The sequence below is a fragment of the Athene cunicularia genome, assembly GCF_003259725.1.
Source record: "Athene cunicularia isolate RWA chromosome 23 unlocalized genomic scaffold, athCun1 chr23_part1, whole genome shotgun sequence".
NCBI classification, from domain to species: Eukaryota; Metazoa; Chordata; class Aves; order Strigiformes; family Strigidae; genus Athene; species Athene cunicularia.
In genome coordinates, this window is record NW_020799130.1 from 3,562,141 (window position 1) to 3,577,549 (window position 15,409).

The window sequence follows — 15,409 nt, forward strand, 5'->3', positions numbered from 1 at the left end:
GCCCCCCCCCCAGCTGTGCCACACGGGATACGGGACCGTGGGGACGGCAGGGAGCGTGGGGCTGGCAGCTCCCCGTCCATCCCCGCACCCCCGGAGCCACCTGGCTTCACCCCCCCGGGGTGGGACGGTGGCGCCCTGGGCTTTTGAGAAATCCAGGCTTTTCTCTGGCACCCTCAGTTTCTAGCTGGGATGTGAGATAAATGCAGCATCCAGCCTGTCCTTGGCTTTTCCTTTCCCTTCTCAGGTTTGGGAGCCGTGTGTCGGGTGCGGAGCCCCTGCCCCGCTGCAAACCCTCATCTCCCCGTGGCATCGCTCCCCCCCGGCCTCCGTCCCTTCGCCCTCACCCGTTGCGGGGCTGCCTCCCCGCTTGGCACCCGCGCGCGGCGCTGGGAGTGCTGCCGGGGTTTAGGGCTTATCTCCCATCTCGCCTTCGCAGGGAGCTGAGTCACTGGTGGTTACCCCAGGTGCACGTCCGTGTGTGTGTCCCCCCCTCCTCCCAGCCCCTCAGTCCTGCCCCTCCCGGCGCTGCAGGTTTGTGGGGGGCTGCAGAGTTTGGCCCCGCTGCCTGGAGGCGGCTGAAGGAGGCCGAGTACAAGGCAGCGAAGCCTTCAGGGACGTGTTTTGTCTGCGGCGAGCAGAGTCTCCTCTCCGGGAGCCCCATCGCTCCCCAAGGCCGTGGTTTGTTGCCTCTTGCTCAAAACAAGACTCTGCTTAAACACGAGAGCTGCAGATCCTGGGTTGCCAGCTCCGTGTCTGGAAGTTCGCTCCTGCGGTGCAATTTCAGGTTTAGAAATACCCACCTGACTTTCAGTTTGGTCCCCAACTCATCTCTGTTTTTAAGACCTTCCTTCCTCCCCCCCCACCCCAGCACATAAGGGAAGGGGCTGGCGACCTCCTTGGTGATTTCCAAGGGAGAACAGGGACCTCGCTGAGGCTTCACCTGTGTGATGGGCTCCTCAGGGCTGTTGGTGACCGATTTAGCAAGTCGCAGCCCATCGCTTGGATCTCTGCAGCGGTGCGTGGGTTTAGCAAATCCTGCCTCAGCCTCTGTGGGCAGGTGATGCTTAGCCCAGGGTAAGGTTATTGCCATGCCTGGGGCAGCACTGAGCCCCCCCCTGTGCCCGGCTGGGGCTGATGCTCAGGATCCTCTTGGTTATGGGGCGCTCACAATTAAGCTGAGGAGCTGATGGATATTAAAGGATCGCTGCTATTTGCTGTGGCTCGTGGAAGAAATGTTGGGGGTTTGTGTTTGCTGCCGTGGAGAGATACGGAGGTACGATGATGTCTCCCACGTGAACACCTCGCGGTCGGTGTGTGGCTGAAGTTGCTGTCACCTCCCCTGACAGCCGGGTCTCTGCCCCATCTCCTTCCCCCAGCGCCTCGTGAAAGCCGTGGCAGCGCTGGGAGCTCCCAGCTGCTTGGGGCTGGGAGTCCAGCAGTAGCTAAACCAACACCCTGCTCATACATAAACCCTCCCTCGGGGCTTGACAGGGCTATCCTTGTGCGTTTGAGAATCCAAGAGCCTCTTCGTTGTCCCTCTAGAGCTCCCGGAGAACTGGACCGATACGCGTGAGACGCTGCTGGAGGGGATGCTCTTCAGCCTCAAGTACATGGGCATGACGCTGGTGGAGCAGCCCAAGGGAGAGGAGCTCTCTGCGGCCGCCGTCAAAAGGATCGTCGCCACCGTGAGTGTCCGTGCTGGAGCAGAGCCCTGTCTCCTGCTGTTCAAACACGTCTGTCACTGGGGAGAGTTTCCAAAGCCGCAGGTCTGGAGGCGGTGCTGTCGGTCTGCAGGCTGGGGGGGGGCGGCAGGATTGCAGCTCCAGCCCTTCCAGGGGCGAGCAGGCATCGGGCGGTGTAGGTAGAAATGCAGACGGCGGCGCTGGGAAGCCCTTGGGGGCAGCCCCGCGCGTGGGGCGGGCTGTGGAAGCTGCTGTTAGTGTCTGAGCTCTGGCTCCCCTTGATAAGCTTGGGTGACCCTGGGTGTGGAAGAACCCTCTGACCTGGTGAAATCAGCCTTCCCCAGGGCTGACTCTCCTCTTGCAAGGCGGGGACAGCGTTTTGAGTGCAACCAGCACGTGACTGAGAGCTGGCCTGCAGTTCTGGGTTTTTCTTCCCAGGATTTGGAGGGTTAAGAGGAGAAAGGAGCATGACAGCTTGTTCCGATTCCCAGCCAATACAGCTGCTGTCCTGCTGTAACCTCTGATGCAAGAGGGACCAATTTTCAGCCATCTTCTGGCACCAAGTCTCCCTGGAGCCCCTGCTCACTGGGCTCCAAGTAAAATTAACGCTTCTTTAAGCCCTTATAAAACTGAATGAAGCAAAGACCCAATTGTACAGTTAGCCCTCGTAAAACTCAATGGGGTGGCGAACTGTGCTGGGTAATGATGGATCCTTTCCTGGCATGCGCTGAGCTGGACGGGAGGGAAACGCTCGCATGAAACGGGAGCCGCTGGCAGAGCCCTTCACGTCTGTTCTGGTCGACCGAAACGGAGCCTTTAAATAAAAGCCCTGGGGCCAAGGCCAGCCTTGGAGGGGCAGGACCGACCGCCAGCCCATCTGGACATGGCTCAAGTGACGTCTCCAAGGAGCAAGGCTGAGGACTAGCTAGCTCTGGTTTTTTTTGGTTTTGTTTTTTTTTTTTTGGAGAGAGGCTGGGTAGTGAGCTGAACATAACCTGTAGGCCAAAAGTACGAGACTAGTAAATAAGAGAAAGTGGCACTTAAAAGTCTAGTTACTTTTTAAGCCGGCGTCCTGCCCTCAGCACAGGGGATGCTTTGCCGCTCAAGCGAGGTTTGGCAGCACAACTTGAAGCCACCTGCTCGGGAGCCCACGTCTTGCAGGACCATCCTGCTCCCAGCACGGCTCCCTTGTTCATCCTGGGCTCACCCTCTGCTCCAGAGCTGGCCCTGAAGATAAAACTCAGAAAACTCTGGCACTCACGTGGCTCGGCCAGAGCAGCTGAGGCTTTGTGCGGATGGACACGGGGAAATCCTCCTGCATGTGCTGGGCTGGAAGCACCTCTGCACAGTGTGGGGTGGAGGGTTGTGTCCTTGTCTCCTCAGTGCCAGCAAAAATCACTGCTTCGGGGAAGGAAAAGTTTTAATGAGTGCCTTATCACATCTGGTAGTAAATCCGGTCTCTAGTACTAACGAGTGCTATTAATATGCTTATTAGGTAGTGGTATCTGCTCTGCTTACATACCTTTGGATGTGTCAGTGTTAAAAGCCTGTAACTTTCCCTTTCCTCTTTCCCTTCCGAAGGCGAAAGCAAGTGGAAAGAAACTGCAGAAAGTGACTCTGAAAGTCTCGCCCAGAGGGATCGTGTTAAACGACAGCGGAACGAACGAGCTGATCGAGAACGTCTCCATATACAGGTGGGTGACGGGGTGCGCTGCAGCGGGTGCGTGTCCTGAGGCTCCTCGTCTGCTCCTCGCTGGCCATCGCGTCTCGATGGAAAGCAAAGGTGGGGGCAGGAGGGTGGTTGCTAAATTTAAGGTAAATTTACATCTGGTGCAATAAGTGTCCAGCCAGGGGTAAGGAGAGCCGTGACGAGCCTGGAGATGCTGTGTGTGCGGACTGCAGAGCCACAGCCACTCCGCGGCCCCGCGTGGCTTACGGCCTGGTTTTGGCAGTAGAAATGCCAAAGCCTCGGGGATGACGGCACGAGTCGAATACGGAGGATGGTCAGAGCGTGTCCGAGCGGGTGAGGGATGCAAGAGCCGGAGCTGGGGCTGCCCTCCCCTCGCTCGCACCTCTGCTGTGTTTAAATAGCTCTGAGAAAGAGCAGGGCTGGCCCGGCTGTTGACAGCAGCTGGCGTGGGGAGGGCAAGGATGGATTATCCCATACCTGCTCCTCTGGCTTTGATGAGTATTTCTTCCAAAGAGGCTGGAGGCAGGCGCAGGCCTGGTGGAACAGGGCTCAGCTCAGACCCGGCCCTTTCCATCTCCTCCATCCCTTCTCCCTCGACATCCCCCACACTCTGCTTGTGTCCTTCACCTGCTGCTCTGTCCCCCTCTGCTAAAGGCGGGATGGGGAGCACGGGGTCGGGGCGCTCTCTCTAACCAAACCACTAACCCGCTTGCTTTTCTCCGGTTGAAGCTAAGCAGTCACGTACAGCCACCGGTGCTGAGCCCCGGCCCTCCCCAGGAGATAAACCTGCTGCTAAAGAGCAGAGCTGGGCGAAGCGGCCGCGCCAGGATCGGGATCACTGCGCTGGTGTCAAAGCAGGCAGAGCCACGGGGTTTAAGACGCTGCCTTAAATTTTCCCCAGATGCTTTAACAGCCATCGATAAAGCTGTTCCTCCCGGTCAGTGCTCATGTACCAGCGTCCCCTCGATTCGGTTGACTGTGTCAGCACGTCCTGGCTGTTGGTGTGGGGACTGACGCTGCTCCCCGGCGCTGTGGGAGCGGAGGTTACGGCCAGAGCTGGGGTCTGCGTGCATCTCCCCTCTCTGCGAGCGTGCTCCACCGGTGGCGGTCCCAGGACTGTCCTCTAACACTTCTACTGTCTTCTCTTTGGCTTTTCTATTCACCGGGATGATGCTGGCTCTGAGCTCTTGCCCCAGGTCGTGTGCTGGGGCAGGACGGGGTGGCTGCGGCTAAAACACAGCCACTGTCACTGGACGTGCTGCTGCCAGAGGGCTCAGTTGTAAAACTGGCTCGCATCAGAGATGGGTGTTGAGTTATCCCTTCCCTGGAAATTAATTGCCATCGAATATCGAGCTGAGCGCTGGGGGTCGCTGGAAGGGCCACGTGCCTGTGCAAAGACCTTCTGAGGCCTTGTCACGATGATTAAAAGAGCGGCCACGCTGGTTTGGGAGAGCTGGGAGGAAGGAGTGAACTTCCAAGTGCCTCTTTAATCCAGAGCACAGCTCGGCTCTGGGAAACAAAACACAGGCCATTGAGCAGAGGCATCCTCACACGCAATGAGAAACTAATGCAGTGTAAATAAATTTTGAATGTGCCTTTTTTTAAGTCCCAGCATTTGCTGGGAACTGGGACCTTCCAGTCCCCTCCCTGCGGACTCCGCGGGGCAGCGAGAACCGGAGCTGAAGGGGTGACGTGGGGCCAGGGGGAAACTTTCACCAAAGCGTCCCGCTTTTTCCTTGGGTTTTCTCTTTCCTTAACACTTGTTTGATCTGTCACGTGCCCAGGGAAGAGGCTTTGCGCGCTGCTAGGGCCTGCTGCCTTGCACTAAACCTCCGGGGCTGCTCCGCTCTGTGCTCGCTGGCTTCAGATGAGACGCTCAGTCCCGCAGCTCCGGGCATGGACGGACCCGTGGGAGGTGGCAGGAGCTGATGCTGCGGGACCCGCCGCCCTGTCACGGCCTGATCTCCCCACACAGGTCAGCCTGTTGCTTTTCCAAAGCTTTCTTTGGTATTTTGGAGCCAGGCCTGCCCTGCCCAGGGGCTGGGAGAGACGTGGCCCTGCTGGGGATGCTCCACTGAGGAGGCTGAGCCTCCTTCCCCGTGTCCCCTGTGCTCGGGGGGTCTCGGAACATCTGCTACTGCGGATCTCAGAGCCTGAACTTCAGCCTTTCCAACAGCTTTTCTTAGGCACCCCTGCATCAATTTCTTTCCCTGGTTTGAGCCTCAAGATTAAATCGTAGGCTGAGAACAAGTCCTTCTCTCTCCTTGCAAGCTTATCCTCCAAGAAAAATCTTCCAAGTCTCTCTTCTGAAGGCAGAGCGTTTGTCAGGCATGGTCCCCGGCTGGCACACTGCAGTCTTTACCTTCTCTAACCTGTCCTGTCCTGCAAGGTGAAACATTTTCTCTTCTCTCCTGCCTGTGTGTGTGATGCACCTGGTTCACACCGTGGCTGCAGGAGTCCCTCTGGGCTTCTCTTACGCTCAAGCCAGTGGCATCGACTCCTCTGCCTTGGGCAGGAGCTGCACTGAAGCCTGGTAACGCTCCTGTGCTCCCTCTGCCTTCCCTGCTCGGCCCCAGAGCTGCAGCCCTGGGGTAGGCGCTTGCTGCCAGGTCAGAGGAGGGGTTGGTTGATCTCCTTTGTGTGCAGTGCCCCGGACAAGACGTTTCGTTCTGTCTTTCAGGATATCCTACTGCACGGCAGACAAGATCCACGATAAAGTGTTTGCCTACATTGCCCAGAACCAGCTCAATGAGAACCTGGAGTGCCATGCCTTCCTCTGTACCAAACGGAAAATGGTCAGTCCAGAGGAAGAAATGGGGATGTGGCTGTAGGAGGAGGAAGCAGAGAGGGGCTGTGCTGGTGAGATAACGGCTCTGCCCCTAATTAGAGCAAGGGGGGGCCCTGCCCCAGCAAACGGCCACGGGAGAGCACCCACCCTCGTGCTGCCCTCACCGCTGGCCCACAGGCTCTCCATCCTGGCACTACCTGGCCACCGCTCGCTCGCGTGCGGGCGTAACTCCGGGCTGCATCCAGCCCATCACCTCAGTGCGGGTAAAAGCCGTTCTGCCCCAAGGTGTGGGGCAGGGCTGAGAGGACCTGGCCCTGCACCTGAAACCCCCCTGCCCGGCTGCAGCCCCAGCTGCTGGGACTCTTCCCAGCTCAGCAGCCACTTGCCCAGGCTGCCGGAGCGCTGCCGGAGCCCGGCCGAGCCCGGCGTGCGGGGAGGTCTCGGGGGAGGCTGGCAGCGAGGTGCCCAGGGGTGGCCTCGTTGATGGGAGGCATTTAGCCAGCGGTTCTGGGCTCGCCGCCCTGGCTTCCCTCCATTTCTTCCCATTGAAGCTCCTTATCCAATTTTTAGCGGCGTCTTTGCGGCCGAGGCCGTATTCTCCCCACAGAGACCCTGCTGGGTGCCGAGGATGGGGCTTGGAGCAGAAACCTGCCTATAGAAAACAGCCTCTGGCTCTTGCTTTGAACCTGCTCGTGAGATTTTTTTTCCTGCTGATTCAGTGCATCGGGCTGGGCAGGGAACCAGCCCTGACGAGCTGGCGAGGGGGAGAACTGGGTCACTGGGCACCAGCTGCAAGTGGGGCAAGGAGAGCCCTGGGGGTCTCCCCGGTGGAACCAGAGCTGGGGCTGAGCCCCCTCCCTGGGCAGGAAGGGGCTTTAGGGGAGAGGTGTAAGGCAGGTCAGATCCCTCTGCCCCCAGGAATCCTTCCCCTGGTGCCTGTCGCAGGGAAATGAACCTCCCGAGAGCTGTTCCCACCCAGTGCATCCCGGCGTGGTGATTCCTGGGTCCTTACGGGCATCCCTGTGCCCAGAGCGTGGCCACTGCAGCTTTGTTAATATTCCACGCTTCTCCCAATGCTTTTTTTTTTTTTTTTCCCTTCCTGGGGAGAGAATAATGGAAGCTACAAGTTGTCTCTCCTTTCTTCCGTGTGCGCTCCCATCCTTGCACAGTGAAGATAAGCCTCGCTCTGCAAATTAAAATTTAAATCTCGCCAGTGCTAAAAGAATTATCTCAGTGGTACATCAGCTCAGTGCGTCTCCCTCAAATAAAGTTCTCCAAGGCCTTTTGTGGCAAAAACGAGAATTTTTTTTTTTTTCCCTTGTCTATAAAATGCATGAATGACATGCGGGTAAGGTGATGCCCTGCTCCCAGACAAGGGTCTGTCCCTGTCCCAGGGCAGGGTCCCTGAGCGTACTCACAGCTACCAGTCATGGACATATAATTAGTCCGTATTTTTAGTTCATGGGTAATTCTCAACGGTAGCTGGGTCTATTAAACTTGATTCAGATGTGACAGCTTAAATTGTAAACAGCTGTGAGGAGTTTCATACTTAATTACCATATTTAAGTTTTTTGCCATAAAGCGTTTGCACTTCCATCAAAGATGTAAATAGCTCCGACGTTCAGATGAGCTCTCCTGCTTTGCGAGGCTTAATTGGCACCCGCAGGTTTGCTGGGTCTCCCCGTCCCTCCTGCGCAGGAGCGCCCGGTTTTTGGGGGACACCCGTGCTCCCCCCGCGTCTCCGTGCTCCGAGCTACCAGGGGCTGCGGGTTACGGCCCCGGATCTGGGTTTGTTTAGTTTGCAACTTCATAAAACAAACTCACGCCTCGAGGCTCCTGCGGCGCGCCAGCCTTGCGGAGTGTTACTCGTTATCTCCTTGCACTTAAACTGCTCGTGAGCTCTGCCTTCTCCTAATGAAACTGGCATTTATGTCACTATTTATACATCTCCAGCAACTCAGGCTATTTAAGGTGATGGTTTTTTTTCATGCTGCTCAAACTTTCGGCTTGGGGAGGAACGGGGGGGGCTGAAGGGGAAGGTCGCTGCTCCTGCTGCGGCCGTGGCTGTTGGTTGAAGCCAGCGAGACCCCAGCTTCGCTCGGGGGAGCCAGGGGAGGACCCTGGGGTCTCTTGTCCTGCCTCTAAGATTTCTCCCCGTCGGACAGAGCTGCAAATTCGTGGCGTTTGACCCCGTTGCTCTCAGGTTCCCTGTGCGTGCGGTCGGGCGTGGTGCGGGGCTCTGGGCATCCCTCCCCAGCACTGCTGTGGCCGACGGCAGCGTGGGCCGGGGCTCGATTCCCTTTGAGGTGTTGGTGGTTGTGGTGGGTGATGCTCTGTGGCGGGTGCAGCCCAGCCCAGCCCTGGGCAACGGGGAGCGCCGTCCCCCAGGGAGCTGCGAGGACGAGCCGGGGCCGTGGGACACTTGTGTTGTTTAGATGATGCTGAGGTGTGGGGTGCGGGAAGAGCTGCACGTGCCCCGTGGCCAGGAGCAGCTCTTCCCTCCCCATCCGTCAGCACGGTGCCTGTGACAGCCGCGTCCCTGCCGCCTCCATCTTCCCATGACACCTAAAGACGTGTCTACAACGAGCTGCGTGTCCTACACAGAGCAAGTCTCTGCTTCCATCAATATTTGATCACCCCTCCCCAGCCAGGCGGGGAGCGTGCTGAGCAGAGGACTGCTTGGATCCAGGTTAACATGAATCTGCAAAGCAAAACCTCCAAGTGATTTAAATCTGCATGAGGACCCGGTGATTAACGTGCTGCCTCACCGCTGTCTTTCCAGGCACAAGCAGTCACCCTCACTGTAGCCCAGGCCTTCAAAATCGCATTTGAGTTCTGGCAAGCAGCTAAGGAAGGTGAGGTTTTTTTTTTTCCTCTCTTCCCACTCTTCGTGTGAAAATTCAAGGGATGACTTTAGGGTTTTCCCAGCTTTCCAGTGCCTTTTGCCCTCGCCCTCCGAATTTCCAGGCTGCTGTTAAGGTTGGTCCAACCTCGGGTGTGATTTAAGGCATCTTTGAGGTTTCTCTTGACAGCCTTTGTAAATCCAGCCACATTCTGGCTGCGCTTCTTTCTTGCAGGCGGGGTGTGGAGGACCTGGTGCTTGTGATACCTCAGAGCCCTGCTGCTGTCAGGATTTTTGCTTTCACCTTTCACGAGATTATAAAACTTACCTAGAGCCTGGGCTGCTGTGGGCAGAGGAGACCTGGTGGCCCATCCTAGCTGTCCCCCCCCGTCCTTCCTCCCTAAAAGCTTGCAGGGAAGTGCTCTGCAGGCAGTGACAAGGTCTCTTTTTTTTTTTTTTTCAGAGAAGGAAAAGCGGGAAAGATCCATCTTGGAAGGAGAAGGGACAAGCAGCCCCAGCTCAGAAGCCCCTGCCCACCCCGACGCATGTAAGTCACCAACAGCAGAGCTTTGGTTTGAGCTCAGGGATGGGGAACAGCTGGAGGTTTGAGGGGTTTTCCCTGAATGGGGCAGGCTCCCCGATGGGCTTTGAAGACCAGTAAGGAGCAAACACTTGTCACAGTGGAGATGTTGCCCTCAGCAGAGTGTTTGGGACACAGTGGCCGCCTGCCAAGTCCTTTCATCTCCCCCTTAAATATCTCCTACAGCCCCTCATACACAGCTGCTGCCACCCCAAATCTGTTTACTTCTGCCCCAGGCAAATGGGCCGTAATGTCTTTATGAGCTTAGCGCGGACTCCCACATGCCAAGTTTGATTCTGGGTTTGTCTCAGACCCGAAACACTTGCCATCCCATTGGCTGAAGGAGATGGACATCCAGGTGCCGCTCTGCCTCCGGCTTCCCTAAGGAAGGAGACATGCGTGAAAATAAAACAATGAAATAGTAAACCCCCTCATAATTCAGTGCCTGGCTGTGGGTCCTCTCCTGCCTCTGAAACACGAGATGCATAGGCCGGGAGAAGTGGGACAAAAGGCTAATCTCTCTGCCATGCTGGCCACGGAGATAAGAGGATTTGGCACAGAGGAAAATAGCATTAAACTGGGCTTCCTTCCAGCCTGCCACGTCTCGTTTCTTCATGTGAAGGCCCAGGACTGGAGGAATCTGTCACAAATGGTGGCACACTGGGATAAGTGAGGCCCGGGGCTGCCGTGGGTGTAGGAATGGGCTCTGGCATCGATGCTCCACAGCTGGGGCACTTCTGCATCTGCCCTCACTGCAGGGTGACGGGGAGGACTTGAGGCTTCCCTGAAACAACCCAGCCTGCGGTGTACCGGCAGCCCTCAAGCTATAAACTGTTCTTCACCCAGTGCAGGGTTTGCCCTCGGTCCTATAAAATGATGATGTGTCTTTGTAAAGTGCTAAATCGATGCATGGGCTGAGCTGAGGCTGTCGCCCAGGGTCTGTTTGTGCCCTGGGCTTGGGATGTTCTGTCAGCTTTGCCTGGGGCTGATCCTGACTCACCCTGACCGTAGGCAGGTACCCAGGAGCCTCCCCTGATGGCTGCTGGAGGGACCAGCCGGCTGATCCTCCCCTGTGTTCCTGATCCCTGTCGAGGGGGACTGGGATGCCTGATCTGAGCATCCCAAATTATTCAGGCTGAAACCACACCCCCCTCTGGGGTGAATGCATCTTCTCTGTGCTGAAATTGGGGGGCATCCTGAAGGAATTTGATTCCCCTCTTGAGGGGAAGTGATTACTGCAGAAAGGCTCAGTCTCGTGTTATCTCTGTTCTCCCCTCCCCTGCCTCATTCCCTCTCTGCTCTGTTCACAGCAGCAGCCACGGGGAACTTGCTGGATTTAGAAGATCCTGCCAAATCGCCCCTGACCAGCAGCGCAAACTCCCCACACTTAGATAACAGCATGTTTGGGCCCAGCTCCTCTGTAAATAACAACGTGGTGTGGGTAAGTGCGCGCCCGGGTCACCGCCGCACCTGCCGAGCCGGGGGGGATGCGATGTCACCTCCATTTCATGTGTTCCAGACCCCTTCACGGGCCTTTCTCTTGGCTAAACCCCCTGCCCGGGAGCTCTGGGGTGGCTGAGCCCTTCAGGCAGGGTTTCAGAGATGCCAAGCAAGCTGGATTTTGGTGTCCTACTCAGAATGATCGATCAGTGTTCAAGTACCCACTGCCCTTTTTAGTCTCTGTAAATAAAAACGAGATTGCAAGGCACTCTGAGAAACGCCGCTGTCAGATAATTGAATATTACTTATTCTTGAGCAGCATTTCTCAGTGGTTTGTCACTTAATTGAGAGACCACCTAACTGCTCTGTTCGGGGGAAAAAATCATTATGTTGATGGCTTTTGTTTACTGTTCACTAAAACAGGTTATATTTATGTTCGTTATTACTCTTATTTTTCCCTTGTTCTTGTTTGCGGCTCTATCTGGATTGTATGAGCACGGGTGGCTTCTCTAAAATGCCTTCAGTCCTCTGGGTTAATTGTTTCGTGGCCCATTAATAGAAAAATAACAACCCAGTCCATGTGCCTGGGTGTGCACCCCTCAGGGAGCCTCCTCCATGCCCAAGTGCTCCATCACCGACTGGGCTGGGGCTGATCTTTTGAAGCCCCACTTGACCCAGGACCTCCCCGCCACCGTTTTTTTGGAGAATTGAAGGATAAAGACCTTTGCCTGGAGCCTATTTCTTGAGCCTGCTGGGTCTGAGCCTGCAGCTTTTCAGGTTAAACCTGAAGATCAGCTCTAAGTCATATCAAATCCTGGAGGCTTATCAGCGGTCTCCAATCCCTCCCTTCTTGCAGAGTTTTCATACTTTCCATATTACATTAAGTCTGTAAGTGCATCACAGGATTTTGGGAATAGTCAACTCTGTCCATAGCAAAGCTCGTCCAGAGCCCATCCTCCTGCATGGGAAACCTTCCACCTCCAGGCAACTCAGATGCTTTCCCTGGGAAACCTGAAGATCAGAGATAAAGGATCACAGAGATCTCAGGTCCCCCCTCTGCAGAGTTGCTTTCTGGTTCCTGATCCAGAAAAGCCCCGAGGGATGCCCGGAGCATCTTGCCGAGCTCTGTCCAGGTCCCTCCTCTTAGCAGGTACCCACAGCAAGTTCCACGGGAGAGCTGGAAGAGCCAGGGGCTGTGGTTAACCCCAGAGCAGGACGTGGGCCAGCCGATGGGCCACTTCCAGCCCACGCAGGCCACCGGGGCAGACGGGAAACGGCCAAGCCCCTGCCCCGTCCCTGGGCTGCGAGGGGAGTGCGGCATCCCCGAGCCTGGAATCTGCTCGTAGGAAGCCAGGACCACCCGGAGTTATGCCTGATACCCTGGGCTTGTGCAGAGAGAGATAAAACCCGCCCGAGGAGGCAGATTGCCAAGAGGAGCGCTGCTTTAGGCACTCGGAAGTCAATACGTATATATATTTTTTGTCTGCCATGCTCAAGTGTGGAGCCAGATCTCTAAATACACTTTTGTGCGTTCTCTTAGCAACTACTTCTCTCTCTTTTTATCTCTTTAACAAAGGAAATGGATGATGGTCTCGACGAGGCATTTTCAAGGTAATTCTAATAACTCCCTTTACAAGTTCATGCCACCAGGGACCAGCCCTGGAGACTTGACTAGTGACTGGCTTTTAATAAAGCTTCTAATCTAATCAGCCGCTGTGATCTGACCTAGGCAGCTGCCCCATCAGTGCCTCAGCTGTTAATTGAAAGATAGGCTTTGAGGCTGGCTGATAAGCCAAATATTTTGACAACCTTTTAAGGATGGAGAGAAGCTGTATGTGATAGGGAATTTAATTCCCTAAGCAGTTGGTGTGTCCGCTCCTGCTTGCCGGGGTGGTTTGAGGCTGCCTGTTCCCAGATCCCGCGTTAGCTGTGGTGATGCTGGTCCCAGCTTCTTGGCACGGGGGACTCTGCCCTTCCTCGCCCCTCTGTGGGGTTTGGACTAACCCTGGGATATTATTCCCGTCTGTCCCCAAACCAAGAGCAACTGCTGAGGGAGCCTCCCTGCTCCACTGGTCCTTGTTGCAGTGCGATTGCATCAGGGTGACTCTGATGCACCAATTTTGAATTCCTGCACCTGAGCACTTGTGGAGTTTGGAGCTTCACGTGGCTTAGGTCACTTCCCAATCCAAATTGAGAGCTTCCCTGCGCGTGCATGCCAAGCAGTCCAGCAATGTTAAACAAATCCGTTTTCTTTCAGGGGAGTTTTCCTGCCTGTCCTCGTGCAGTCAGGTCCCCGCGGGGTGATGGGGATGCTTTAGCTGGCGTGGGTCCCCTCCTCCAGATCAGGGCATGAAGCCACCCGGCCACTGTTTGGGCTGCGGAGGCCCCAGTTTGAGCTGCCAGGCCTCCTCCTCCTCCTCCAGCGGGGAGGTGCTGAGAGATGGAGTCAGGCAATGGCAGGGCTGAGCCCGGCGCCGTCACCTCCCCGAGAGCCGCTCGCCTCTGCCGGGGTTTGCAGCAGTGCAAAAAAAACGCTCAAGCCCTAAGGAAACAGCCCTTCGTGTCTTGTTTGGCACTCGGGAGTAATTTACAGCTTCTGCTTGCATGGTAGCCCTGTCCCAGGTTGTGTTTGATAAAGGGGCTGCTTGAATTTATGTCTTAATGTCATCTAACTTCCTCACCTCTGCTCCTTGCCCTACTTAATTAAGCAGATGTTGGTGGTGGTGGTTTTTTGTTTTGCATTGCTGGATGCCAAGCTGTCGCATCACCCTTGGCCTCCTGGTGACTCAGTATTTGGACTGCTCATCCGCCCAGGCAGATGCTTCCGAAAGCGTTCCTGCCACATCATCATCGCTGGACACTTCTTGATTAAAAAAAAAGTGTGCATGGCTAGTTTAATCTGAGGCTGATTCGACATCTTAGCAACCGTGCCTCCCCTGGATGAAACACCAAATATTTGAGTTAACCTTTGGCCCTCAGAGAATTGATGCTGCAGTGTTGCATTTTCACAGGAGTATTTGATAACACCGCAACAAACTGGGGCTTGTTAGGTTTTGCGAAACGTCTGGGATGTGCTGAGGTGAAGGTCTCTTAAAGCTGATCCTGCGGGCTGTTAACCATCATCTGAATCCTCCCGTGTCCTAACCCAAAGAGTTAAATGCTGGGGTCGGGGAGCACGGCGGGCAGGAGCTGCAGCACACGCTGCGTGTCCAGGCACACCACCACGAAAACTGAGTCACTGCAATGAGGCTGCTCCTTTGGTCAGCAGAGCCTTTGTGCTGAGATAAGAGCCCAGCTATCGATGCACCCGCCAGCGCTAGCTCAGGTGAGGAAAATGGCACCATTCTGCCAGATCATTAATACACGGGATGTCCAGACTACAAATTCCCTGGATGCCTGTAGGGGAGACGTTAGGATAAACCAGCAGCGAAACTGCAACAAACTTGAGAGCGCTGCAGATGTTACAGCCAGCTCTCCTCTTCCTGAATTATTTCATTCTGTTGGAGGATTTTGAAATGTAGAGCTGCAGCTAGGGTTCGGCATTACGGATGCATCGAGCATCCAGGCTATAAACCGCACGGATTTGTGTTCTTACTTTCTGTTTTTTTTTTTTCTCCTCTTAGACTGGCTCAGTCGAGAACAAACCCTCACGTCCTCGACACGGGACTGACGGCTCAAGACATCCAGAGTGCAGAAACGCTCTCACCTGTAGACTGGAACAAAATAGATTCCAACACAGGCGAGAAAGATGATCTGTTCATGTTTTGAGGTCAAAGGCATCTAAGAGCTGACAAGAGAATAACCACTAAAAGTCTGTGGAGTGAATCATGCTGTTCCAGGTGCTGTACGCAAGGGACTCTTCTGAGGGCTCTTCACCAAGTCAAATGATGCTACAGCACAGTTTAGACCAAAGCTTTAGAAATCTAATGCAGATTTTTGTACCTTGCTTTTATCTAAACCACGAGATGCTCTTGAACATATTTATTCATAGCTGTTACAGTTTACAAATATTATTGGAAGGTGTGTAGAGCATCTACAGTATTATGTGGCAATATACCATGGAAGAACCTTCGGCAGTGCCTGTCCCTCTCTGAAAAAAAGACTATGCAACACCAAAGTCTCTCTGTATACACTTTTCTAGACAAAGGTTTGCAGATGCAAATGCAATTGCAAGCACAACTGTTACTAATCCACTGTTTCTTGAACAACACATCACCTGCCTAGGCGGAGAGGAGGAGAATTGCAGCAGCTGCTAACAGTGTTAAAATCAAAGAGGTAGCAGAGATCTTGCTTTTGTTGTGAATGTCTGTGATACTCTCACAGTTGTCAATCACCCCTCTTGTGTTCTGGCTGTCTCTTTGCCAGCTTTGTGTGGGAATTGACACTT

The 15,409-nt window shown here is 55.1% G+C and overlaps 1 protein-coding gene across 1 annotated transcript in view; it reads left to right on the top strand.

The window, feature by feature from the left end:
- Positions 1-14,790, top strand: part of LDLRAP1 (low density lipoprotein receptor adaptor protein 1) — a 17,990-nt gene extending 3,200 nt beyond the window's left edge. The window contains exons 2-9 of the mRNA XM_026863230.1: positions 1,513-1,685; positions 3,264-3,376; positions 6,053-6,167; positions 8,943-9,015; positions 9,466-9,549; positions 10,893-11,023; positions 12,599-12,633; positions 14,646-14,790. Coding sequence (XP_026719031.1) covers positions 1,513-1,685; positions 3,264-3,376; positions 6,053-6,167; positions 8,943-9,015; positions 9,466-9,549; positions 10,893-11,023; positions 12,599-12,633; positions 14,646-14,790 — 869 coding nt within the window. The remainder of the gene's footprint in view (positions 1-1,512; positions 1,686-3,263; positions 3,377-6,052; positions 6,168-8,942; positions 9,016-9,465; positions 9,550-10,892; positions 11,024-12,598; positions 12,634-14,645) is intronic.
- The last annotated feature ends 619 nt before the right edge of the window (positions 14,791-15,409 follow it).